Source organism: Scomber japonicus, chromosome 16 (assembly GCF_027409825.1).
Source record: "Scomber japonicus isolate fScoJap1 chromosome 16, fScoJap1.pri, whole genome shotgun sequence".
NCBI lineage: Eukaryota > Metazoa > Chordata > Actinopteri > Scombriformes > Scombridae > Scomber > Scomber japonicus.
In genome coordinates, this window is record NC_070593.1 from 9,162,546 (window position 1) to 9,189,825 (window position 27,280).

Consider the following 27,280-nt stretch of genomic DNA (forward strand, 5'->3'; position numbering starts at 1 on the left):
TATAGATAGAATCTTTATCACAAAAAACTCAGAATTGTAACCAAAATATACATTTATGCAATCTAATTATACTAAGGACAATCTTTGTCTTGCCCTTCAACACCTTCAACATCTTTCACGTACGTGACTTCGCTACAGCCCCATGAAAGCTAGAAGTATATAAGACCTTCAGGGGTTTTTCCAGTGTATCAACTTTTTATCTTTCTCATAGATCAATGTAAACTCTTCATTGGGGGGTAAACATTTTCAGCACTTTTTGTGCATTTAATTGACAAAGGAAAAAAAAAAAATTAATGCCCAACATAGAAACTTCTTTTACTTTTTATCTATTATTCTGTTCCAATAAATAATCTAATTTAAAATAAAAACCAAAGTGACTTTCAGAAAACACATAATTAGTTTGCCTCACCTAAAAAAAAAACTCAGCGGGAAAATGCTGTAAAAGAAATGCTTGGTGATGAACTAGTGTACTACCAGCCCTTATTCGATGAGAGGCAATAGATTCATCATTTCACTGTCCATATTTCTACTGTTCTAAGTGCTTGAAAGGCCCTTTCTGGACACAAAATGACAAAAACAGACTGACAAAAGCATAGCAATCAAACTCTCAAAATAATTTAGACCAGAAAAACAAACAAACACGAGTCCTTCATTGATTCAATCATTCCTATAGAAACGTACATCATCATTGACTTGATTAGATTTGAAGGACAGGGAGGTCTTCAGACTTTTCTCCTCATTTAAGTCCACTGCGTTTGGCATAAAGGGCAGAGAAAGGAAAATAACAATTGCAATCAGGCCACCACAAGTACATGTTTTGCAGCATTGTCTTTCCTCTTTCACAACTAAATAGCAGGGTGTGTATGTATACATATATATGTATATATACGTATATATACATATATATATTTATAAATGACTGCATGACTGATGGATATGTAAGGTCCCGTCTCTCCTTTCCTGCGAAATGATGTTAAATGAATATCATCGCTCTCGGGTGAAATGGAAAGAGAGATTCCTAGGAGCTTCTCTTCTTCCATTTCTTTCCATTTTCGTTACGTCGGGTTGGCCAGTGTCTACTCTGCGGCAGTCCTCTGGTGACTGAGGTAATGCAGAGTATGTGATATTGTGCTGAGAATAAAAGCATGAGTCTGTTGAGCAGAACCCCCATGGAGAGAAACAGAGAAGAAGAGGGACCTGCAGCTCCTCAGAGATACTGGTGTGTGTGTATTTAGAGTCCGATGCTCCACACGCTGCCATCAGAGCTGGTACCACTTCTTGTCTTTGTACTTCAGCATCATCTGAGGGCAAAAAAAGGAATAAATGAGAGTCAAAAACAAAAGAAGTTAATGTGAAAACAACTTGCTTAAACAGATGCCAAATGCGTACATCATGAGCATGTTTGGAGAAGGAATCTGCGCTGGACATCATGGCAGCTGTTCTCTCCTCCAGCTCTCCCAGTTTCTGCCCTCTCTCATCCAAAGCTATCCGGGCACGGGCCAGATCTCCAACAACCCCCGAAGCTGCACCCTTCATGCCCTCCATGTTGCCGGTGCCAGGGATGTGCTGGGCCAGGCTTCGGGAAGCCTTACCAGAAGCTGTTTCACCGACTACCAGAGACAAAAACAGGAATCATGTGTTATCAACTCAAATGATACCTTGGTGGTTAAAGAAATTTAAAATCTGAAACGTCACCCATGCCATCCCCAAAATCCCCCTGATTAGTGGCTTTGATAAGAAACCAGTGGCATTGAAACTAACACACATGATGAACTAGAAGTCATAGCTGAGGCTTAAAACCCTCTGATGTAATGATTGTTCAGTACTCACAGAGGTCCTCACGATCCAGAGACTGAGCCCCTCCACCAAAAAGGCCTTTGAAGAAGCCTCTGTTAGGAGCCTCTGGTGTCTCCACGGGGGTAAATAACTCACTGAGCATCTCCTGGAGGAAACAGAAACACCAGCACATGTCCATTTTTTTGTCTTTTACTTGTAGACATATTGACTGACTTATAAAGCACTCAACTGTTTTCTTATTAACCTCTTTTTAATCCATGCCTTTCAAAGTGTTGATAGTGTTCATGCAACTATGCATTGTTCCATTTTTTAAGTCAAAATAACTCTCACTGGCATTTGAAATTGATGCTAATGAGTACGCTGTATTGGCCTTCTTGTGTGTTTTTATTTACTTCATGATAAACTTGATGTAATATCTGGACAAAGATCCCAGATTTTTACTTGCCAAAAAGGAATGCAGTAGCTGGTCTGGAGCCAAATGACAAAAAGATTAGAAGTCTAAAGATTTGTTATAAGCATGACATCCATAACATTCAAATGGCTCTACAGTCTATGCACAGAACAAGGTTGAGTGAGACAGGAAACATTAACAGCTGTGTGTTGTAACTAAATATATCTGCGTTCATCAAACACCAAAATCACCTCGAGGAAGGTTGTCTGCACCCACAAACTGTAATTAAATTTGATTCAGTCCAAATCTACTTGGCAGTATCTGGAAATGAAACACGAGTTCAAGATTTTCAAGGTCTAACCCATTCACTGATAACAGCTGACTGACCTGCAGGTTGTCGCAGGTTTCCTGGCTGTACGAGATCCTCTGGATCTCGGTGGGGGAGGTGAGGTACAAGGCCTGACCCAGGTTAGAGAAGCAGAACGTCCGGGCTATCCGCATGTCTGTAAGTGGTAGGTAGTTCACATCTAGCAGAGGCCGTAGACTGGGCAAACTGTCACAGAGAAGAGTTTGTAGACACATTGAAAATATGTTAAGAAATGTATTATACCCGTGTAGTTAGTAGAGTTTGATCAGAGATTTTCAAAACAAAAAAAAGATACGCAATTTATAGTTGTCTTATGATTGTGTAATGTTTTTTGTCTCGTCACTTGATATGCACCTTACATTATCACACACTTTATACTTGTCCATTCATGTGCAATGTCCCTTTTAAATAAATAAATAAATAATTACCAATTCCAATACTTTTTAGTGGATCTGCTCTAAGTCAATATCTTATCATGTATAGTTAGATTTTAAATAATAAACATACCACTAGTCCAGGATTTCATTATTAGTAGAGTTAATAGCATGGCACAAAGTGAGATTCATCACATCTATTCAATAGCAGGGAAATTATAAATCTATTTTGACATTCATATTTTACACCCCTACTCCCCCTAAAAAACATGATTAATAAATAATAATGATAAATAACATTACCTCAGAGTCATGATGTGTCCATTAGCACAGAAACAGGCGATGCAGTTAGTTCCGGCCATCTGCACGACATCAGCCCTCAACAGGAAGGAGGTCTCTGTGATGTTGTGTTTGTAGATGCGGGTTTGGGAGGGCAGGGCCACCACCTTGGCCTGTTTCTCTGAACACAGCACGGCGAACTGGGAGTCCTGGCCCTCTTGTGATGAGGGAGGGGAGGCTGGCCTGCGCCTCCTGCTCTTCTCCTTCTCTTCATCTGAGGCATTTGGGTCATACCACGACTCATAGGATGGGGGCAGCAGAGCTCCAGTGGAGTCCAGGAGGGCCATCGTCAAAATGCCTCCTTTGAGTCTGGCAAGGGTGCCTGGAAAAATGAGTGTGACCAATATATTTAAGTGTAAGGGGTTTTTTAACCGCATTTTTAAAATTTTGGACTGACTTTTTTCTGCTAACCATGCATGAGGTGCTGCTATGCTGCACTCATGGTTTGAATTAAGTATCTATTTTTATCTTATCTAAAAGGCACATGGCTGGTGTACAACCGGAACTATCAGGTTAAAGTTTAGTTCCATGTAGTCTCAATATACTTTGTGGGGCCATATAAACTCCATGTGACCATTGAGGCATTTGGTAATATTGTTATATATAGCTTTTGGCTTTTGGCTTAATTTTAAACAGTGCATGTGGGGAGTTTATATGCTTTCTAATGAATATACAATGCATGACTCAACTTTATAGGGAGATTTGTGGGACTGAACTTACATTTTGGCTAATGCACTGTTTTGGAAACAAAACCCTCTTACACTCTGACATTTCAAGTCACCACAATTTCCCTCGACCTCTCTCCTCCACCACTTCCTTCCTGAATTTAACTATTCACAGTGCCAAAGACCACAAAGACATTTCAGCCATGAAGGCCAGAGAACTTTCTTTTTTTGTTCCAAAGTAACTGACAAAACAAAATCATTATTATCTGCATTACACCGAATTTTAGTTTCTATCTTTAACACACATCTAATGCCTGCCTAACAGAATTGGCCCTCTCGTGTCTGTTGGGAATGTGAGATAAGGAGCTGGGAGTGATGACTGTGCTGTAAGAAATTACTGTGTCAGTTTTAACTATTGGTCAATAGAGGTCATTTAGGGTCACAGCTGACCCAGGGGACTTTCCAGAGTCACATGCAGATCAACACTTAAGGAATGATATCCAATTCAGTTCAGCCTCTTACCGCAGGAGGAGATCCCGACGGGTTGCTGCAGTCTTTGGTCCCCACCGGGCGGCAGGCTGAGGGCCACCATCATCACAGAGCCCTGCGTGGTACCCACCAACACACAGGGGCTGACCAGGCTGTCCGTCTTCCTGGGGAAGCTCTCACAGAAGTAGAAGGAGGAGATGGCCTCTCGAGATTCTCTGTCTATGCTGGTTACACTTGAACTACGTGAGCGGCTGAATGAGTTATCCTTGGCATCTGGATAACACAGTGAGCACAGAAATGAGATAATGAGGAAATGATTTGTGTGAAATGAAAGAGATAAGAGGTAAGAGATAAGGTTTATTTGAGGACTTCTCCACACAAACAAGAATTAGAGATGTTAATGAGACAAACCATCAGGTCAAAACCCAGTTAAGTTATTATGACTCTGTTTATTGCAAACAAATGCTTGATTGTTGTGCATCGTTTTGTGAAGTGGAACACATCCTCAAACACTTTTATTAAAGTAACCCAAGACGGAAAAAACCACAAACTCTTTCTTGAGTGTACACCAAAAAGCTTTTTGACATTGAGATGCTTTTGCTGTTCACATTGAAATTTTCATTTTTAAAAAGTTTCTTAGTTTACTTTTTCGTAATTAAAATTAGACAACAACAACAGTCTCAATGTGAAAAAATGTGTAAGATGTGCAGGTAGTAATACAGTGACTTCCAAGGAAGAACTGGTATTTAAAGAGCAGCAATTATTAATGCCTAATTACAGCACTGACAGCAGCTGAAACACAAGCTTTTACCCTCTTTAAAAAGCTAATGAGGGATCCCAGCACAAACACAAAAAGATTTGTGACACAGAGGGGAAGGCTAAACACTCCGCCCGATGTGTGTGTTCTTCACAAGGAAAAACTGTAAACAAGAAAAGAAAGAAACTTGGACACTGGGCGCAGTCAAGCCAGTGGAACTTCCTCAAAAAGAAGGAAACAGGTCATTGTGAGAGGATTAGTGTCATATGTCAATCAAATGGGAATTGAAGCCCCAGCAGTGTTGGGGATTAGTAACAGTTATCCCACTTCAGCCCAAGTCAGACCATGGCTGGTCCACTCACTGAAAACGGGAGCTGACTTAGTTCTATAGATGGACCCCTTCTGGCTCATCCTGGTTGCTGTCTTGCCTTCTTTCACACAACAAAAGCGCTTCCTAAATGTGAGAGAGTGCCAATTTTGGCGCTTGCCCTCTGCTCACAGTGCAAACAAAGATAAAGTGTTGGTCTCAGCGTACAATACTGCACAACACATCAACATGCAATCATACAGTAAGCAATACTCTCATAGAAGTCTTTTACAAAGCAGAAGATTCAAGTCACACACCTGTAAGAAAATGTAGAGATTAGAAACTTGAAGTCAGTAGTTTTGGCTTACCCTGGTCTGGCTTTTGCTCACTAGATGAACTAATTTTCCGTGACATCTTGGCTGTAAAAAGAAACAAATATCCCTATTTTATGAGGAAAGAATAATGGCCAAAATGGGAATGTTTGTAAAAAAATAAATAAAAAAGTTTTCAAATCAATTACAATTGATGATTCATCATTTCAGTCATTTGGGAAAGTTTTCAATGTAAAAACATAAGAGCACAATTATTTTGAAAAAATCATGATTTTCAGTCATACTTAAGAGTGGTGATACAGACTGTAGGAAAACTGTTGAGGATATACATGCTGCACATATATGCTGCACATGGGGAAACTGACTTTTGCATTACTTCAAGAGAAATGTGATGCTTCCAAAAACATTTTTAATTGATTTTGGTTATTTCTTCTTATTTTGTTGTTTACTACCAAGTGTGTTGCCAAATTGTGTAAAAATCCCAAAAGTCGCCTGTTACAGTCTATAACCACCCTCAAGAGAAACCCTGAGAATACGAATGAGGCTTAGAAGCATCACAGACAACCAAGGAGGCCTGTAATATCAAATAAAGCAAAGAGCAGTCAGGAAATAAGGTAATTATAATTCAGTGAACATATTTATGCAAAGAGGGAGAGGAGGAAAAAAAAATCAGTGGGTAGCCAAACAGTTAACACTGCACTGAAGCCCTGTGTGTACAGTCGAAGAGAAATAATTCACTTACACATTTAAGTGACATGGTTAGACATTAGTACTGTAAAGAATGAGGCATGAAGCAGATTTTCTATGCTTGAGTTAGTGAAAGTAACATTTGCCCATTTGGCATGATATTTTCAGTTTTGTAACAGCAGCCAACAGCATTTAGCCAAAAAATTCTGCATAGAAAATCTGAGGCCTGAAATTCTAAAGATTTCCTGTCATGCAATTGATAAAGAATCCTGATTAATATCATAAATCAACTGGGAGAGCCCCAAACCATATGATTAGCAAAAAACAAATTTTCCTTGAATGAGCTTCTTTTCTTTCATTGGCACAAGATGCACAGACTGACGTAGGATTAAGGCACAGTGTGGTTAGGACGCTGCCATTCAGAGAGAAAGAGTGAGTACTCAGAAGAAATACATTTGGATGATACACTACCAAAGTCATTGGCAACCGTCTTGGAAAAGCGCCTGCTTTTGAACTTCACTGAAAATAAGGTTCAAAAAGACAAATCAATAACTATAGCCATTTTATAAATACTTAAATTTAAGGGGATATGCAGCATCTGACAAACCAGTACCCTTTTGTATGAACTTCTGTTTACGTTCATCATCAGAATTGCAGGGTGAGGTAGATCCTACATGACAAACAGCAGCATTTGAATGAAATGTATTGTATTAAAATGATAAAAGTATTAGTTTGATGTGTAAGAAGCAGTGAGATTTCAGAGAGGGTTACCTGAAGTAGGTGATTTGCAGCGGTCCTCTGAGGTGTTGGACCCATCGTTGGTATCACAGAGTGCTGTGGGAGCCACAAAGTTTGTTATTAAACATAGTGGAATGAACTCTTACATTAGCAACTCATGCTAATTTTAAGCAATTCCTACAGAACACATGGATAAAAAATAAAAGGGTAGCGAATTTGAACAAAGGTAGAGGTAGCAGCACAAACAGTGTAGAAAAAAAGCCGCACTAATGCAAATTTGTTAAGTCAAGGTGTCAGTGTTTGTCTAGCAAAGCAAGAGACAGGGTTTAAATACACACTCCCTGATTTTGTTACAGCTCCCTCAAGTGTTCATTGTTGATGTTTTGAAACTAAACTGCAAATTTAAATGTTTTAAGAAAAAAAAAAAAAAAGAGGATGTAGGGATGCTGCATCAAAATCAAGGAGTGTACCTTCATTACAAAGAGGGAATACTTAGAGGAGAAAAATGATACAGTGGGAATAGAAATTCTCAGGCAACATGACTTACTGACTTGAGATGAACGTAGTTTTTTCATAGACTCAGAATATAAGTTAGAAAGTCTGGACATGCAAGACTTCACCTTCACAGGTGGAATGTCTTAACCAAATCACAGAAGAGAGACCAACAATAAAAAGAGTCAGACAGAAAAAATGAACAGAAATCATAAATGACAAAGTGGAGAAAACTTCGAGTCTCAGAGCCCTGCTGCTAAAATTCAAAAACTGAAATTAAACACTAAAATATATTTCTGCAGGTCGCACCAGTAAAAAAAAATGCTTTTCACTGAGGGGAGCTCAAAGACAAGCATTTTGAATCTAGCACCAGGCCACTGAGACTGAGTGAAAGAATGAATGCAAACAGTGAATGAAAGGATGTTAGAGAGAACACAGATGGAGAAAAACACAATAAAAGACAGAAACATGACAGAAACTAAAAAATAAACTAGTAATCAAGGCTCATGTATTGATTTATGATTAAAACAAATCAAAAGGTTATTCTATTAGAGCAGGGCAGCAAATGATACAGCTCAGAGCGCACAGATCACTAACATGCATGCTCCACTGTCCAATTGAACAGATGGAGAATCTGTGAGTGATGCCCCCTGTTGAGGGAGAGGAGTTACTGCAGGGGGCGACGCTCATGGTGTGAAGTCAAGGCGGATGCCAAATGTCAGCCCTGCCTCCCTAACCCACCTCTAAAAGCCAGAGTCAGGGCCATTCAGCTAACTGTATCAAAAGCTTTAGCAACACACAGGAATATGACATTAGTAAACAAAAAAAAAAGAGGGTTTATTTCAGGGATGTGTTAGCCAAAGTGGTCAGTTCAGGTACTTAGCTACAGTATGGGGAGTGACCGACAAATTGTTGGAGTGCTGCTCACCTCCAGAGGGCTGTCGTGCTTTGCGTGGGGAGTGAGGCTGCCTCTGGTACGGGTCAGATGGGCTGTACAGCTCCGATGTGCCCATGTTGAGAAGCAGAGTCTTCTGGAGGTAGTCCACCACAGCGAGGCCATTACTGTTCCCAAACACCACACTGCAACACAGCAGGGATGAGTGGATATTTTTATGTATTGTTCTTTACAGCTGTGTGACAGGATGCTATTAGGTATAACCACCACTGTCAGAACAAGTGTGTGCATATAGTTGATGTGATCAAAATATCAAGTGTTCTGCCCGTAGAGACTTACAGGCCGTATGATGAGTTTATAGCCAAGCTGGTGATTGGCTGAGGTGGCTCCCCGCTAACCCACACCAGCTGGATCACCAGCTCCACCTGGTAGCCTGGAGACTGCTTCAGCGGGGAGCTCCGCACCCTGCATCAAACACACAGTGGGATGAGACAGCAGGCTACATATTACTGAGTTCCCTGAAATAAATCATCACCTTGTGGGTAAGCTACAATGACAACATCATCACTCTTTATTAGTTGTTCCCGCTTTCCCCCTTTCTTACTGTCAAAACATCTTCATCATTCTTAACATTTTTATAAAGGGCATAATTTGCTCCGATGTAGAAATTCTGTAAATGATTTAATAGATGACTGGAAGAAATTAACGGATGACAATATCATTTACTGGAATTATCTTTTTGGCATCAGTTTTTGGTCTATTCAGTGACCCAATCTTATAAATGTCTGTGCACAATTCTACTTTTTTTGCAAAATGAAGAAGACAACGTAATTGTTCATACTGGAGGCATGGTATGTTGTCTCGTGGTCCATCAGTGGAATTGCTGCCTGTGGATGGATGAGTGGGAGGCTCCGTCTCCTGAGGGCTGGAGGAAGCTCCTGGCGTTGGCAGGTTGGGGGTCTGCTCCCCTCCTGGGTCGGGGGAGTCCACGTAGCTAAACTCACACTGCATCCGCACCTCCAAAAGCTTAACATAAGAAATAATGTGACATGTCAAAAACAAGTTAAGCTCTGAAGATGGCACACTGTTACTGAAACCTCAACATAAAGAGTTAAGGCAGCCTTTCATAACCATCAAAGTGCTCTTGCCTCTTTTTGAAAGTTTTTTGTGCTTGTTTGCTGCCTACAGTTATCATGACATCTTGTGCAGTAGAGCACACCTCCCTGAAGGTTTGAGCAAGGAAGCTTCACAATAGACTGACATAAAAAGGCTTGACATGTTTGACCTCCACTTCTCAAAATGCCTGTACACCCATCTCTCCTTTCTTGGATAAAATCATGCTAGAAACAACATTTTTCCCTATGCTGTCACAACCTGACCTGTCTTACTCTGCCAAAAAAGAAAGCGAAAGACTGAGCTCTTAAATAAAACATGTCAAGACTAAAACGTAATCTTATTTAAGGATTCATTTGTTATTCAGATATTTTGATAACACATTGTCAATGACTATTTACTCACTTGGACATCTTCAGTGGTGACTTCCTGTTTGCTGAATCTATAGATGATAACGTGGGCCGACACCCCAGCCACACAGAGCATCCTGCTCTCTGGGCACCAGGACAAAGTCTGGATCGCAAACGGGTCCTCCTCCACTATTTCTGTATTTGGCTTCTCCTCCTTACCCCGAGCCCTCTCAAACACCTTGGCAGTCTTTAGCTTGTACAGCACTTGAAGCATTACTATGAGGAAAGAAAAAAGGTTAGAACAAAATGATAATCTACTGCGTTTAGCTAATGTACCCAGGTTAGCAACCAGATCTGAATAGGACATAATGAAGTGTGTTTATGTAAACTATATTGTCCCAAGCAGCGTGTAGTCCACACTGGGTCAGCCACTAGGTTAAATACTTGTGAATTTGGCTATGCAGAACCAATCCAAACAGTATTATGTAGAGAACATATTAATGTATGCAGATGATACTGTTGTGTACATATATGCTAAAACAGAATATTTAGCTGCTTCAAAACTCACTATGGCTATAGGAAATGTCATATCTGCCAAAAATTAGCAGGGGTGGGAAGCAACGAAGTACTTCATTATTGTACTTAAGTAGATTTTCCAGGTATCTGTACTTTACTTGAGTATTTATTTTTCTGACGACCTTCTACTCCTTATATTGTCAAAATAGGCTCATTATTTGTTTCAACCTCGGTGACATCATAGAAAGAAGAGGATGCGCAAATAAGTGATAGAAAACTGAACTTTTTTTTTTGGTGTGTGCGCCCTGTGATGCCCTGTGTGGCTGCTCATATCAAAATCCTCCGACAAAGAAAGTCCCAACTGTGTGCAGTGATCTATAAGGAGCAGTCATTACATATTACGGTTCGTTTAGAAATATGCGTATGTGAAACCAAACCGTGCCAAAGTCTGTATGCTACATTGTAACAATTTATTGCCTGCTGCGGACCAAACAATCGAACTAGAGGTCTGAAAATGCCCTAAATGTCAGAACAACTCTTTGAATTGTGCCTCTCTAATATCTGAGAGGAACCACTTCAATCCAGTGTTTCAAATTCAAGAGGAAAGAATGACGTAAGTTTAAGAGGCATGTTGAAATGATGAGAATATATAGAATACAACTTTGTTAATTTTAAATTGCTGCCAAAATGTTACATACTTGACAAGACTGTTCCCTATTATCCTAACTTGGAACGAAGGTGCATAAAGGGCCATTACACCTATTATTCAGGCACTTCCAAAATCTGGATAAAAAGCCCAAGCAATATCATGACCATCATTTATTGTATCATTCTACTAAAGTAAATCTAAATCTTTGGTGCACAAAATATTTCTTTATGCACATGTTTATACAACACAGACAAAATAAGAAACTTAAACTACTCACATGCAGAGGCATCCCAAAATTTGATCGACCCATCAGCATGTCTATTTTGGAAAGGGAAAAGCATATTTTTGAAAAAGGAATACAAGCCAATTTGTTCACAGTGCAAGTAATTCAAGGTTGTGCATGAATGACACATTCAGTCATTCAATGATCATCAGTTACTAACCCAGTGATTATGATCTCTGGGTAACTCTGTGTGCCTTGGCCCCAGTTCCCCCCACTGATGGGCCACTCCTGTAAAAATGTAAAACATGTTAAGTTAATAAATGCACTAATATGAGGCTTCTTTCTTCATTGCTACCACTTTTTAAATGTACAAATGTCTCCTAAAGCCTACCTTCTTGCTGTAAACTTGTCTCTTTTGCCGGCTGCCAATGGAGTAAAGTGCAGGAATAAGTTCTGGAGGGCAGTCGGCAAAGTACTCACAGCAGGTCACTGGTGACTCGTGGATAGTCAGAGGGTACGGATTCTCAAATATCGGGTACCTGTCAAAGCAATGGAACATGCGATAAATATGAAAATATAGCACATCACCAATGTATCTCTCTGTCAACTTGATGCACGACAGCCTACTTACTGCCAGTCAACCATAAGTGAACCAACCACATTTAAATGTTACACTAACTGGTTGTGAGATTGTAATTTTATCATTAGTGAGTGAAATGGGAGGAAATAAGGTAATTGAGGGCACTGTTGAAAATAACAATTCAAACTAAATCAAGGACTCTGTATAAATTAAGTTGGTTGGGTTTCCCAAAATTGCTGCATTTATTGAGTGAAATCTTTATACACACTCACTGCCAGTTTTAGCTGTAACTGCATTAAAATGTCAATATTTCATCGGGGGAAGAAAGGCCGATATTTGCCCTTTTTTTAATATAATTGGCCTATGAGGATAAATATAGGCAAAGTATACTCAAGTAACAAAGAATAATTCATAACAATTACAAAGACAAACATAATCGTTGACAACAAATCAATTTCATTTGGGATAAGAAGCTGAGATTAAATTACACATTTAAACTCTTATCAGACATTTGAAATATAGGAGTAGGTCAAAAACAGACATAAGTGAATGTGACAGCTCATTTGTATTCTGTAAACATTCATTAGTACAGCTTCAAAGAGATGGATCATGACTTAGTCTTTTTTTTCCCATAAATGTATTAAAGTAAATCTATTTAAATTGGAAATGTCTACTTGGCTGACTAAAACGATCAATATAGTCAAAAATTAGCATTTCTCTTGCTGACCCATAGTGTTTATCTGTATGTTATACTTTCTTACATGCACACCACAAAATACTCAGACTAAACCATATTTAGAAAGCAAAATATTCACCCAATCTGTCCGAGGTCTATTAAAACTAAATCCCTCTCGAGAAGGACCACCACAGCATAAGGCTCTTGAAAGTCTGGCAAAAAAAAACAACAACAAAAAAACAGACATCACAAATTAACAGATATAATGATATAATGTCATTGGGCTAATACAGACTCCAACACAAATGATCAAATTCTGTCAGGAGTGAAATGCTGCAACTCACCATTTGGATAAGGAGTTTCACACAGCGTTAGGAAATCTACAATGGGGTAGTCCATCTCCAGGACGGTAGTGCTCTTTCCATGCATCACAGTCAGACAGGCTCTCCTCCCCAATGTATCGTAAGACAGACCTCCGGATAGGACCATGAATGGGTCCCTGAGTACAGGAAACACACACAAACATTTTAATTGCCTATTCAATAGTATTTTTGCTGTGAAAATGAAAAGCTACAAGGTTCAATCAATGATAAATAGCTAAAGAGGGACACTGAAATCTGACTTGTGTTTTCTCTGGAGATGATTTGGCCCCATTTCAAGAATGATGGGAGGAGCCTACTTTTTAATTATAATGACAAACCTAGATTAATCCCTGTCCCCTAATTCCAGTAGACTATGGCATAAAAAGGATAATTTATTCAGTTTCAGTGAAATAGTTTGTGCTTTCGTGGTCATGTCAACTCTACACAAAGCCATTTAATTTTGTTTTCACATAAAACATGAAAATTAATTGGCCACCAGAAGACAACAGATTTTTGTCTTTTTATTTTGTCCTCTTAACATAAAATGCTTGATCATAATTAATCATTTGCCACGGTCAAAAATCAGTTATCTCACAATCGCAGGTAAACAAAAACAGCCTATACAAATATCCACCTAATTTCCACCAGCATACGAAGAGTCCACCACAGGACTGGCCTTTTAAAATATATGCTGTTATGCTAGAATAACAGGAAAGGCTGCTTTCAGTACAGGATATGGATCCAAAACAGAGTTGGTAAGACACAGGATGGGTGGGGACTTGCTACCGTCCACCATCACACTTACCCAGCCCTTGTTGTTTTGTATTCCACCTTCAGGATAGGCTTGCATGGTTCTGGCTTTTTTCCATCCTTAGGCTGCTTTCCTAAAGAAGGTAATAAAAAGGGAAAAAAAGCACATCATTTAATTTTAATTAGCAGAAGTGAAGGAAAAGTGTGCACATTTTGTACAGAGTGGTCCACATGTTTCTGTACATGTGCGGAAATGCTGCCACCATCCATCTGTTTTGTAAATCTCTAAGACTGGACAGATTTTGAGCCACAATGTGTGCTTTTAAAGACAGGTGGTTTCCATTCAGTATGCCTGCATGTGTGTCTCTGTGTGTGTGTAAACAACTGTGTGTATTCAACAGCTCGTACCATGTGGTGTGATGATCTGTGCAGGCTTGGCCGGGGCTCGTACATTCCATGTGGTCAGAGTGCCATCAGAGTGGCTGCAAACAAACTGTTTACCCTCATGGTGCCAGGCAACTGAGTGGATCGCCTGGAAGACACACAGCAGCACATCATGAGTGTGTGTGACAGATGAAGTACATACACATTTTTACAGCTGGGCACTGATACATTTGTAGCAGCTTTGCGTGCAACCTACTTAAACTTTAATTCCCGTGATATTCTCTATTTTACTCACTGTCCAAAAATACACATGAAAAGACCAAAACCAAAAGTGTGTTAGACGCTTTTCAATATTTTCAGACTTCGCCGGTCTGTCTGTAGCTCTCAAAGTCCTTCTGAGTCTCCTGGAGACATACATCTTTAAAAACGGGTCATAATATATAGCTTCGTCTTTAAAAAGGACTCATTTGCTACCAAACTGGGCACTTTTACACCATTTCTCAGTATTTGATTGATACTAAGACAACCAAAACAGATCATCCTTGACAACACAGAGATCCCAAAAAAACACACAAAGGTTGCTCTCCAGGAATATATATATCTGCCTGAGGCAAAGCACCACTTCTTAAACGAACACAGTAAATTAAATTTTATCCGTGGTTCTGTATAGTCATTGTCTTTTATTTGAATGTAGTTTCTAAGCTTTCCTTCTGATGAATGTCCTTCTATTGTTCCTTGTAGATCTTTAATAGTTTTTGTTTGACTGTATTTATATGACACTGATTATTTCTAAAAAAATTAAATTAAAATCAGACAGAAAATATTGTAGTGGCCTCTCTTGAGCTGGGATAACTGTGTGCTTGATCTCAGTTAAAGATTGTTTTGGTCAGTCTTTCCTCTGGAAACTAAATAAGGAAGTCACCCTAACCCTCACCATTTCACTTGTCTGCTTTACAAGACAGGACTGCCATTCCTCCTTCAGTCTCCTGCATTAAAAAGGTATGCAATATACAATACTGGGGTAAGGGGCATCCTTAAAACCTCACACTCCTGCAGCATAAAGTGAAATTGGCCCTACCACTGAATCGCAAAGTTTAGCAAAGTTTAAAAAAACTAAGGTCAGGACACTATTTCATTTATTCATAACATACCTTAGTGCAGTGCTCTGTAAAGCATATTTTCATTAAAAACCAGACTAAGGTATGTATGAGAACTACAGTACTTTAGAGGCTTTAAACCAAACTTAATTATATGGCTGTCTGCCGTTCATGTTGCTTTGTAAAATGTATAATCTATAAAATGTATAATCTATAATCTAATCAACTCAAAATATTTAACAGGTTTGTACATTAATCTCGTTCACTGCAAACAACACAATATCATCAGCATAACAAAACACTTACATTCATATTATCAATCACTTTACCTACACCTAGATCTAACTGCAAACATGAAACTCAGGCTTTGTAGGTGTAAGTGTTTTTTGGGACTACTTTCAGACAGGAAATAAAACAACTTTAGTACATGCAACAACAGGAAGTATACACAAAATAAACTACAGTGCCCATGTTATTTGTAATAAAGGAACATATCACTCAGCACAACGGTGTCGCTCATTTATGTGTTTTTTAACAGTCTTTGGACAACAGTACAGCAATACTTCACATTTAGATAAGTTTAATTGTTGGTTTTGGTCTTTTCATAACATTTGTTGACAATAAGAAAAATTCAGAATATCACCAGACTAATCCTTTAATAGTGCTAAGACACTATTTTTCCATTTTTCTGCTTTTAAAATGCTTCTCATCTTATTTTAAAACAGAAGCGCGTAAATTTAAGAAGTTGGAGCAATAATCAAACAAACTTGTTCTTGTTTCTCTGGTATTTCTGGTTTCACAAGAGCTACATGTGACGAAAGGCGTAGATTAAGCAAAACATAACAAGAGTAAACATGTTGCTGAGACAATAGTGAAGAAACCTTTTAACAAAACAAACTAATACCTTCACAAGAATTGACTTGAAAGTAAATATTACTTTACCTCATCGTAATTGTAGCGGTAGTCTGCTTTTTTGCACTTCAAATCCCACAGCACCACCACCCCACACTCAAATCCAATCAGAAGCTGCAAATAACAAGACAACAAAGCAAAGCACATCTTAGCTGACTGCCATGAAAACACATTCTGCATAATTAACAGAGCCTGGAGGTAATCTGACTGTATGATTGCCGTCTCTCAAGTCCATGTTCAGGATGGATCTTCTTTAACAATATTTATACACTTCCTTGAATCATCATTTCCTTGAATGAACTATAATTTGGTACTAATTATAGAGAAAATAAACAATGTCCTTAGCCTAAACAAATAATATAGAGAGTACAAACTAACTTATGTGTACCAGAAAATTCTACAGTAGATGCATAGTTGATTACAAGAGGAATTTCCTTTCCTTAAAATAATTGCTAAAATCAATTACAATGGATCCAATTGAGAACCATTGAATACTGGAATATTAGAAAACCACATTTCCAATATTTATTGACTTGAATGCCTCCCTGCATGTCATTTACAACTTTACACGGACTCTAGATTATGATGGTAAATGAATGCCATGAATTATTTGGAAGGCTGCTATTTAATTTTTCATATAACTTAAGAAATGACAGTAACATGTATATAAGAGGCTTTCAACGAAATTACAGGGAAACTATGGAACCTGTAAAAATAAGTTTTAACCAATAAATTAAAGTAATAATCTAAAAACTAACCAGTAATGATAAATACTCTGTGATATTATATTCAGACAAAAACCTTTAAATAAGCAGCATTAACTTGTTGTGTTCAATATAGTTGAGTAGATTGTGACCACTGGGGCATGCCAACAGTCAAACCCACATCCTTAGTTCACAGTAAAATACAACCTATGAAGAAACCTCTGCTCTTTGATTTTGACACCAAAATCTGATGTTTGCCATTGACGTTTTAATTAGCTGTGAATGTTTAGCTATCAGTCTCCATTGTAGCTGCACAAAGTGTATTGACATTGTGTCTTTTGTAATAGGCCAGTGATCCACAGAAAAAGTAAACCGCCACATGACAAACAAACAAAAAAAGGTACGATTTTGTGTGTCAGGTTTTTAGGGTAAAAATGTGTTTCTGCTCCATTATCAGTTACCTTTCCTTCATCCATGGGGTTATCACTGATGTGCACAACAGGCCCTGGGTGTGTCTTGGTGGATCTGTGTAAGTTTAAAGAAGAAAAGAGGCAGAAAAAAACAGAGAAAGAGTGTGTAAATGTAAGAATATTTTCATATTGTGGATAAACACGATCTATACCTGCTCAGTAAAATGTAAATGACTCTTATTTAAAATATACTGTGTAGTTTTTAGAGGGAGAGGATGATAAGGAACCATTGAGGGAAGTAAATGTGGTAAAAAAGTAGAAATGTTGGGTCATGCACAAAGAAAAACAACAAGTTTATTAGACAAAAATGTGCATCAGTGCAACAGAGACAACAGACATATGAGAGAGACAAACAGAGAGACACAGAGCAGGGTCACATGAGGGTCTATGAGAGATTATAGTGTGTAGAGACAGCATCACCGTGGCAACAGAGCAAGGGGCACGGAGGAAGTGAAGGTCTGGCCTAAAGAAAGTGTTGCTGCCTCTGAATGTGGTCTGGCTCCAGTGGCTAATGATCTCATTGCTGCTGATGAGTCGATACAGTCAGAGATGTAGCAGTGAATAAAAAGGCAAGGACAGACTGGAATACAAACTCCAGTCAGTACTCACCACACTGCGATACACCACTTTATTATAAATAAATACTAAGAAGAATAATGCTAATAAATATATGTGGATATATATGTTTACAGTCAGACTATTATTAGAGTGAAATCTTCTATATGGAATAGAACTGGATTAAAATATAAACAGTATTTTACACTGCAGCACTAAATAAATATGATCATAAGGACCATGAACTGTTTCTGTCCACTGCAGAATAACCTGGAGTGTGAATCCTCTGAAAGCTGTGAGGCAGAAAGTCTGTTAAAAAGATATTTCCATCAGAGATTGTTCTGCAAAGAAACCACTGAACATCATGCTTTAAACGTCATACTATTTTTCTTTATTCATGCCATCCACATCCCCGCAGTCAGACAGCCACAATCATTTCCCATCTGTACTGTCTGCTTTTGAGACATTTATCTTAGCTGATGGCATACTTTGGTGCCCTGACACTTTCAACTGCCAGATCTAAAACAGCAATTTATCAGATTCCACCACCAGCCTCACACACGTCTTGATACACTACTTCCAATTTTAGCTGCCAGTCACTGTCTAAAGTTTTTTGGGGTTTTTTTTTAGCTTGGTGGTAGCTGCTAGAAAAAAATGACAAGGAAAGAAAAACTTCTACTGGCTTAAGTTTTTCATTTTTTTGTCATAGTACCCGTTTGCAGTGCCAATCCTTGCACAGACTCAGGTTCTGCACAACTAATATAACAAGACATGGCAATGGTTGCTGTTCAGAACATTAGGTGACGCAGATTTTACCCACAACAATCTAATTTTACCTGCATAGACTGCTTGCCAAGTTATATATGTCGTACAACATTCAGCAAGTGCACAGGACGTGATGTGTGGTGTGATACTCCCCGTGATCCTTACAGTGGGTGTTTACACGGGGGAGTGGGTGACACAGGATAAGTCACTGGGGTTATTAAGTGGGCACTTCCTATCACAGATGTTCCTGTTAAATCAGGCAGCAAACTCCTCCGGAGGTCTCCACGGCAAGTTCTGGCGTAACAAAAAATCACCACCTCCAAACCGCCTTCAGACTGATCAGGACTACAGTATTCTGGTCTTGCAGGACACACTGTCTCTGCCAACACATTCCTTCAAGTTTCAGAGTTTCCTGGTTGATTGTCAACTGCACAAGTGCACCAAGAAGATACGCTAATGGCCAGTAAGTAAAAAAAGAGGGAGGGGTGTGGGTGACAGTTGTGAAATACAAACTCACAGTTCGATGGCTTTGTTCCACATGATGACGTAGCCTGAGAGAGTGAAGGACTCCACGTTGACGATGTGGATGTTTCCTCTTTCTGTGCCGATGTAAAGCCATTTGCTCTGGAAGGGCAGGTGGCAGTATGTGATTCTGTAAGGGGGAGATCAGGATGCATCATAACCAGGCTTTTCATTATCTCATGACTCAATCCCATCAAAGAGTCACCCTTGTCCCTAATCATGCTGGTCCAACTGGAAGGAGAAGCAAGTGACTAAGATTTAATTACAAAGGCCTTGCTCTGTGTCACACTAATGAAGGCAGACTATATATAGATCAGTGGGGAGGAATAAGCAGAGTAAATACTGCTGTCTTTTCTCGAGAGGAAGGAAGAAACATTTAGTCATACACACCACATTTATAGCGTCAAAAGGACAGATCAGGACTGATATTAGCTATTAAGTGTCTGTTTATCTGTCCAGATGTCATACATGATTCCTCAGCTGGCATCACACGTGATTTTCATTGAAAAGGGAACTTAGGAGTAAACACGGAGGGCCGATATAGACTTACATTGTTTTTCTATCTTTGAAAAAAATACACTGACTTAACTGTAAGAGAGGGGGAAAATATCACTACAAAGAGTTTTTATAGCAAACATCTTTTTCACACATCCTGAAACATTAGCATTGATTTGATGTCATGTTTTCTGTCCGCTTGATGGATCCACAGGTCTATAAGTCCAATATTCACTAGTCTTTAGCTTCTGGAGCAACATAGAGAAACACATCTGGAACTGCTAGTTGCTCATTTTGTCTGTCTACTGCTTGGTGATAGGGAGGCAGTGTATAGCAGATTTATCAAAGCTTAAATAGGGATGACAAGAGCAGAAATTTAAAGATCAAAAAAATAAAACAGTGAGCTAAAAAAAGGGGATAAAAAGCTCTAAGAAAGCTGTGGAGTTAGTTAACAGTTCTCTGTGGGTTTATCACAATGAGCTTCACTTTTACCTTACCAATAGAGTAGCTAGTTGATTCATTATTAACATCAAAAAATATCAGTAAATGCAGCTTTAAAGCTTGACATTTTAAACTTGACACAAATCTGGTGCTGACTGGCCCAAGAGCTATTCCTCTAAAATGTGTGGAAGGGTTTTTTCCGCTTAATTTGACCAGGGTAAAAAGACTCATTGAGATTAAAATCTGTTTTCTAAAGAGACATAAGACCTATACATTATGGACGGTAGATAGATACCTTGATAATTTAGTAGGAGACAAAACTATTACATTGTCTGATGTTTCATTTTCATAAGTTAATCTAGTGGTAATCTTTCTATGTTGTTAAACAGGAAAACATGAGCTGTTGCGACACCACTAGAAATAATGCATTATTTTATTTTAAGATCTGATGGCAACGAAACAGCTAATTATGCGCCGAGAAGCATGCGGCCAGCTGTGAGGGCTGTTTCCAAATTTTGTTCACACTTCACAGAGCGACAGATGCGTCCTCTCTGCAAACAGAGAAGCAGAGAGAGGAGGAAAAAAAACATAACTGTACCTCTCCCTGTTGAACTTGAGAGAATGCAGGATAGCAGGGATTTTTTGCCGCAGGTTCCACAGGTGGATGCTGTCATCAGCTAAGGCACTCACCAGCGCCCCCTGTAGGCAGGGTCAGAAACGGGCAATTACTACATCATTAGAATACATTAAACATCGTGTGGCATGGATCAGCAGTTAGATATGGTTGAATGATGAGTACACGACTACATGAGCATTACAAGAAGGCAGGTAGGTTAAACTAACATGACTATTTAATTAACATGTTTGCTAAAAGCACAGATCACACAACTAGTAGTGATTCATGATCTATACATGTTAAACAATCCCCAAGTGTCTACAGTAGCATGCACGTGTGGATATAGGAGATATTAGACAGACAGAGAGTGAGGAGGAGGAGGAGGAGGAGGAGGAGAGGAGAAAAACCAAATAAGGAAACCAAACCTCGTTGATCAGGAACTGGAGCTGGATGACAGCAGCTCCGCTCTCATGCTGACAGTAGCACTCCACGCCCGCACGGCCAAAGCTGAAAGTCATCTCAGTCAAAGAAAAGTGGACGGCTGCCAGTAGATTGTTTCTTTTATGCAGAAGTGAAAGGGAAAACCCCTGTTCCCCATGTGATAGTAGCGAAAAATGTGTGTTGAGCTTCACAATTCATAAAAAAGGGTCTGCTTTGCATTTTTATCCGAGTATTACTTTGCATTCTTGAACAGACACTGACAAAAACAGGAAACAAATCAAACAGTTGAGTTATAAATAAAATCAGCTGGTCCTGCCTGCCTTTTCTTTCTTTCTTTTTTTTTTTTTTTTTTTTTTACATGTGGCGGCCAGAACAACGGGAGCATGATTAACTTAACCCTCACCACTCTCTATTTGACTCTTTAAAGTTCAGGGAATTAAATCTACCCATTTAACAACAGCCAGGCCACCCATTCAACTAACAACAGCTGTCAGGCCTCAATTTGAACTGCTTGTGAAATAAAAGAGGGAAAGAACTGAGGCCATAGCGGAGAATTGCCACATAGGCAACTAGGACTGTAATGTATCCCACAGAATTAAAAAAAAAAAAAAAAAAAAAAAAGGAAAAAAGAATACTTCCACAAACCACACAAAAATGAGAAGCACAGAGAGGAAAAGCTATGCTATTACAACCAGCCTGTAATCACTCTTAAAGAGATAGTATGTGCACTGACTCATGCAAGGCAGCACAAAAGAAGAAGGAAGCAGCACAAGATCTAATCATGAAGAAAACCTCCAGACAGGAGGATTGGACAGTAAAATAAAAAGGTGCACTGCTTCTCATAGTGAGCAAAAACTCTGCAGATAGACAGTTGTGTGTCGCTATCTGAGTCCACTTTAAGCTGACACAGCATAGTATGTCTGAACAGGATTAACACAGCTGTGATCAAACAATCCCTCAGTGCCTTGAACAAACTAAGGTGGGGTTGCAGGAGAGCGTATTAGGACAGACTCAACAGTGGACATCACTTCTGCAGAGGGATGGAGGCAAACACAGACTTTAAGACTTCCAGCTGGCGCCAGTGGAAGGCCGTTGGCTAAATGAACTCAAATTCAACCCGTGACCTTTCTGTCCAGTTTTAGCTCCAGGCCCAGCAGGTTCTGTATAACATTTGTCAGAATTATTAATGAATATCATGTCTCCACAGGTCTGAGATGGATTTTGAGGAGTCATTAAGTCTGTCTCATAGCTTCTGGTGGTGCATGAATAAAAACAGAGCAATGGTCTAAAGAGCAAAAATGCTCACATGTGACACTGCTATTTACCCATATTGCTAATACAGCAGCAGCATCACTTCAGCAGCTTTACTACTGTTGACACACATATTGTTGCTTCCTCTTAAACAGGCTGCGTGGATCCACTCATCAGTGTACTACAATGTTAAAATGTCTTGTGTCTGAACTGATTCTCATGCAATGTAGGTTAATGGCGTTGCTGAGCCAAGCTACTTTCTAGGCGAGCAGGAAATTACTAAGACGAACCTCAAAACAAGATTTTATCACCGTGGTGAGTTGGTGGAGCTTTCTGTTGGGAACTTCCTTCCACGTAGAGAAGTGTGATCATGATCTAAGCCTTTACATTGACGATGGGAGACACAGATACAAACTATGATCTGTCAACTGAGACTTGGTTCCCTAGACTATGTTTCTAATGCTGCCTCATTAGTAGAACATATGCTTCAAGGATTGAATGAGCACAGTAAGCGTCCTAGTCAACTCTGACTGTGCATAAAAGAAAATCGCTATAATGGAAAGTAATGTGGTTGGATTGAGATTATTTGCAATATTTCATGATTAAAAAAATGTACAATCTATTTATAATAAATAAAACACAAAAGTGCCAAATTTTTCAGATACATTTTGATTTTTCTTTTAAAAAGCTTTTATAAAGGATTTCTTCTTTTCTCTCAAGAGTAAATGATGGTACACTTTAAAGTCACAACTCTTTGTATATCATAACTTCTGCATTTGGTAAACCAACTGTGGTTCACCACAGCATTTCAACATCAGCAGGTTTTCTCAAGTAGTCAGCTGATAGTCATCACTGCAGGAAGTCTTAAACTTGCACGGTCACAAATGAAAAAAAGAGATAATGTTCTTTGTAAATGTATATGTTAGACTAGTTATAGTACAAAGAGGAGGAAGCCACAGACTCGTGGGATGTTTATTTAACACTATTTCTGCAATCCAGCCAGCATGAGCAATCAACTGCAAAGATATATTGAAATAAACTGTAAAATTGTGTAATATTTCATCCATTTTGCACATTTTAGGCTGAATGACAACAGCAAATTACAGTTTGTAGGGCAGAAACAAGAAGTTGAGTTTTTTAAAAAGTGTCGAAATATTAACGGACACCTTATTTTTCTACTGGGTCCTATTTTTTTTTTTTTTTTAACTTTCACTTCGCCTCTAACTCAAAAAAACACAGCGAAAGTTTATATTTTGTTTTGGCACGCATCAGAAGGAGCAGTGAAGTGTCTACAGTAACACACTAATTAAAACATTGTAGTAGAGACAGATCTTTTAAAAGCAGACATTTATTGCTTGTAGACACCTCATTGAGCTTATGTCTACTGAGCTGTGGCAGCGTTTCCAAACTCCAGGGGCAATGAGGTGGATCAATACAGCCTGTCTTTTGATAAATGGACCAATTGCCTGAATGACAGTAATCCCATCAGCTCCACCTTGCACATTAGGACAACATGGAAGCAAATGCGTGTGTGTGTTCGCTGGGAGTCGCTCCGTAAACACACAATGCTCTCTTAATCTGGAGAGTGGATAAAGACGAAGATGGAGCAACTTCTAATGAATATCTAAATTAAGCCGACCCTAACCACGAAGGGAAACCCTGAGTAGTTACACTAATAGGTCAACCCTGAGGCCATGTTGTAAACAGAATAACCTGGATGTGACCAAACCAGCACATGCAGCGTTTAATAGTCTGTAATCCGGGGGCAATTTTGTTGTTGTGACTCATTGAAGTTGTTGGTCAAGCTCTAAAAACAAATTTCATATCTCTAGCATACAAACAAATACAAAACTGACTCCCAACTGCCCAAGGAGCCTTACACAGCACTGTAGCAGCTTGACTGTGTGTGTGTGTGTATGTGTGTGTTGTGCAAGCCCAGTGATGTTTACAGCACATATGAAGTGGCATCCTGGCACAGGCTGGGCAGCACAGTTGATGAGGTTGGCTCCTCGGCATATGGCAGAGGAGCTGTTCATGCTACTGCAGAGATACCGCTAATGAGCCCGGGTGCTCCAGGAGAAGGAGGCTGTCGACTTGGAGAGAAACAACAACCTTACCCTAGCTAGCGTCTACCTCTGAGCTCCTTCCACTTCCTTTCGTGTAGTTTGGATTTGCTTTTTGTTGCGTTTGATGACACGAGGTGAGAGAAAAAACAAGAAGAAGAAAAAAAAGGTCACTCACTGTGCAAATTCCCCAGAACTTGAGGAATGTTGATAGGCAGCTTGATCATATGTCATTTGTGGATAGGGTGTCACGAAGTTAGACATGGATCTGCTCTGTGTCTGTGTGTGTGTGTGTGTGTGTTAGAAGGATGTAGACAGAAATTCACTGGAATCATCCAAGATTTACTTTCCTTGTGTGGCTCTTGTCATTCCCACACGAACAAAATACATTTAAGAAAAAGAAAAAAAAGAAAAAAGAAAGAAAGGATACAGCCTCAAAGCTCCACTCTGAGTCCCCACAGCCAAGATTTTCTGCACGGGGTCAAAAGCCATTGAGGATGGTTGATATGGGAAGCCATGACGTACAGTCTGTAGAAGAAAGAAAAAAAGGGCAGAATTGATATCAGTGATATTGAGCCTGCGAATCAATCACCCGCTACACAGTCAAGCTGGCATCATTGGAGAAAAAACATTATCATAATCTCCAAGAAATGTAATCCATCAATGTGGAAAATTAGCCTCATTATCAAAATAAATTAGATAAAGCATAAACATTAGTGCAAAGGAAGGGATGGAATAATTCCTGATCTGCCTGACATGTGTGTGGGCTGAAGCCTGTAAAGCATCAGTAATAAATTCACTTGATCCATCTTAAGGCTCATATTTGCAGCCTCAGAGTGCACTTTATTGCCAGGATCTTGCAGCGCCACAGCCACCAAAATGTTACCGTAATAATCAAGCATCATCTATACACCTCAGTTGCTTCAGGTTGGAAAACCTTGCCCAGCCATGCATGAGCTCTGTATGGCTTTCAGCAGAATTATATAACAGGTAAAGCCATGGCCCCGTAACCTGGGGACCTGACCTATTCTGCTCCCAGCTGGGGAGGACGCTGGTGGGCTGGCGCTACAAGATGTTCAACACATTACACGCACACACACACACACTATTACTCACTAGAACTGACCCTGAATGGATTGCTTAATAACACATTTTAATATAAGGTATATAGGACAGATTAAACTGTCCTTGTTCAGTGTAAAAATGCATTCAAAAGTTTAGTCTCAGCTCATAAGACTTCAGCAGTCTGATTTAGATCAATTAAATGGTTATCTAACTGGGCTCAAAATTAACTTTTTTTGTCCATCGGCCAAATGTCTGGTGGATGTTCAACTAAATAGATTAACATTGTTTTTTTGGCTGGTGAGTGAAGCAAATCTACCCGGCTACTTGCATATTTCACCAGTATTTGGCTGGTGCCTGGTGTTAATTTTGAGCCAAACTAAACTGAGGGGCCTTTTTGCAACCAAATTCACATTTTCTTACTTTTCTTCCACCTCAGATCAGTAAGTTTAACCGCATGCAAGGAAATATTTTTTTTTAGCTTCAGCTTGAACCAGAGTGGCCAAAAACTGTGAATGTTATATTAAAGGACAGGTTCACAATTTTAGACAACAGTCAGGTGCACATATAAACACTGCTGGCTGTTTATAGATCCTCTTCAAATGTGCTTTCAATTTAAATGGGGGGGGGGGGGGGGGGGGGGGGGCAAAATCAAGTAATATTGCACAAAAATTGCATTAAAAGTTGCTCATTAAGCTTGTATGAGCCATCACCAGCCTGCATTAGTGATATCAAGTGGATATCTGCCACATTCACAGTCTCTATAGCATCAAATTCCTTCTGCATTTCCTCATAGCGTTTCCCTGTTGAGCTGTGCTGAGAGTATAGTAAGAAAAAGAGGGACTTTATCACTGTAAAGCTGATAGATATTGAATATAGAGTACTGAGCTGGATTTTTGCACAGGAGGAATGGTTACAGCAAGAAAAACCTGTTTCACCATTCATTTGGGCAATTGACTGTTAATTTAAAACACACTTGGAAAAAAAAAATGTGAGCACACCCTTTAAGTAAAAATGTGTTTTGCCCTCTAAGTGTAACTGCAGTGAGCTGATTAGCTTAGCCAGCTGACTTACAGTAATGAAGGAAAACAGTGACTGGAGGCGACGATTCAGTGCAATGCAAACAGCCGTGATGGTGCTTTGAAAGCCTGGGATACAACCACAGTACACAACACTCCCTGCTTCCAAAAAAAAGGGGCAGTCAATCATTCAGATTTCTGCTGTAACTTGCAACTGTGCATAATGGAAGTATCACTAAGCCTATATCAGTGTTTTAACTCGGTGACACTCAAGTTATTTCCATCCCAATGAGCAGTGCTTATTATAGAGATGAAAACAACGCCAGTGTTTGGTCACGCTGCTGTCATCTGACTGTCAGTGTGCAAAAAAAACAATCCTGTTAGCTGCTTATTAACGTATTAAAGAGGAGGGGAGGAGGGAAAAAAACCCACCTTGCAAAGCTGAAAATGTTCCGACTGGAGAGTCTCCGGGACAACATCGTTTTCTCTGGGAGTACCCGGCTGGGCATTTGCAGAGGAGGAAGACGCTGTCAAGCCATCCAACACCTTCCTAATGTTAAACTTCTTCATTTTCCTCCGGTGCAGACACGACGGGTGAAAAAACAGATCAGGCGCGCTACCATAAATTGGATAG

General features: G+C 39.4%; 1 protein-coding gene across 1 annotated transcript; it reads right to left on the reverse strand.

Annotated features, from left to right (window-relative positions):
• Positions 1-27,280, reverse strand: stxbp5b (syntaxin binding protein 5b (tomosyn)). The gene is made up of 28 exons (XM_053335380.1): positions 27,079-27,280; positions 24,996-25,093; positions 21,236-21,317; positions 20,793-20,893; positions 19,254-19,388; positions 17,408-17,471; positions 16,273-16,356; positions 14,258-14,381; positions 13,905-13,983; positions 13,082-13,236; positions 12,877-12,949; positions 11,873-12,020; positions 11,702-11,769; positions 11,536-11,576; positions 10,149-10,369; positions 9,472-9,656; positions 8,970-9,095; positions 8,664-8,815; positions 7,277-7,339; positions 7,119-7,175; positions 6,977-7,024; positions 5,855-5,905; positions 4,456-4,695; positions 3,233-3,590; positions 2,576-2,741; positions 1,831-1,942; positions 1,390-1,610; positions 1-1,301 (listed from the first exon to the last, which is right to left on the reverse strand). Exons 1-28 carry the CDS (start codon positions 27,214-27,216, stop codon positions 1,260-1,262), a joined length of 3,432 nt encoding a protein of 1,143 aa, XP_053191355.1. The 5' UTR covers positions 27,217-27,280; the 3' UTR covers positions 1-1,259.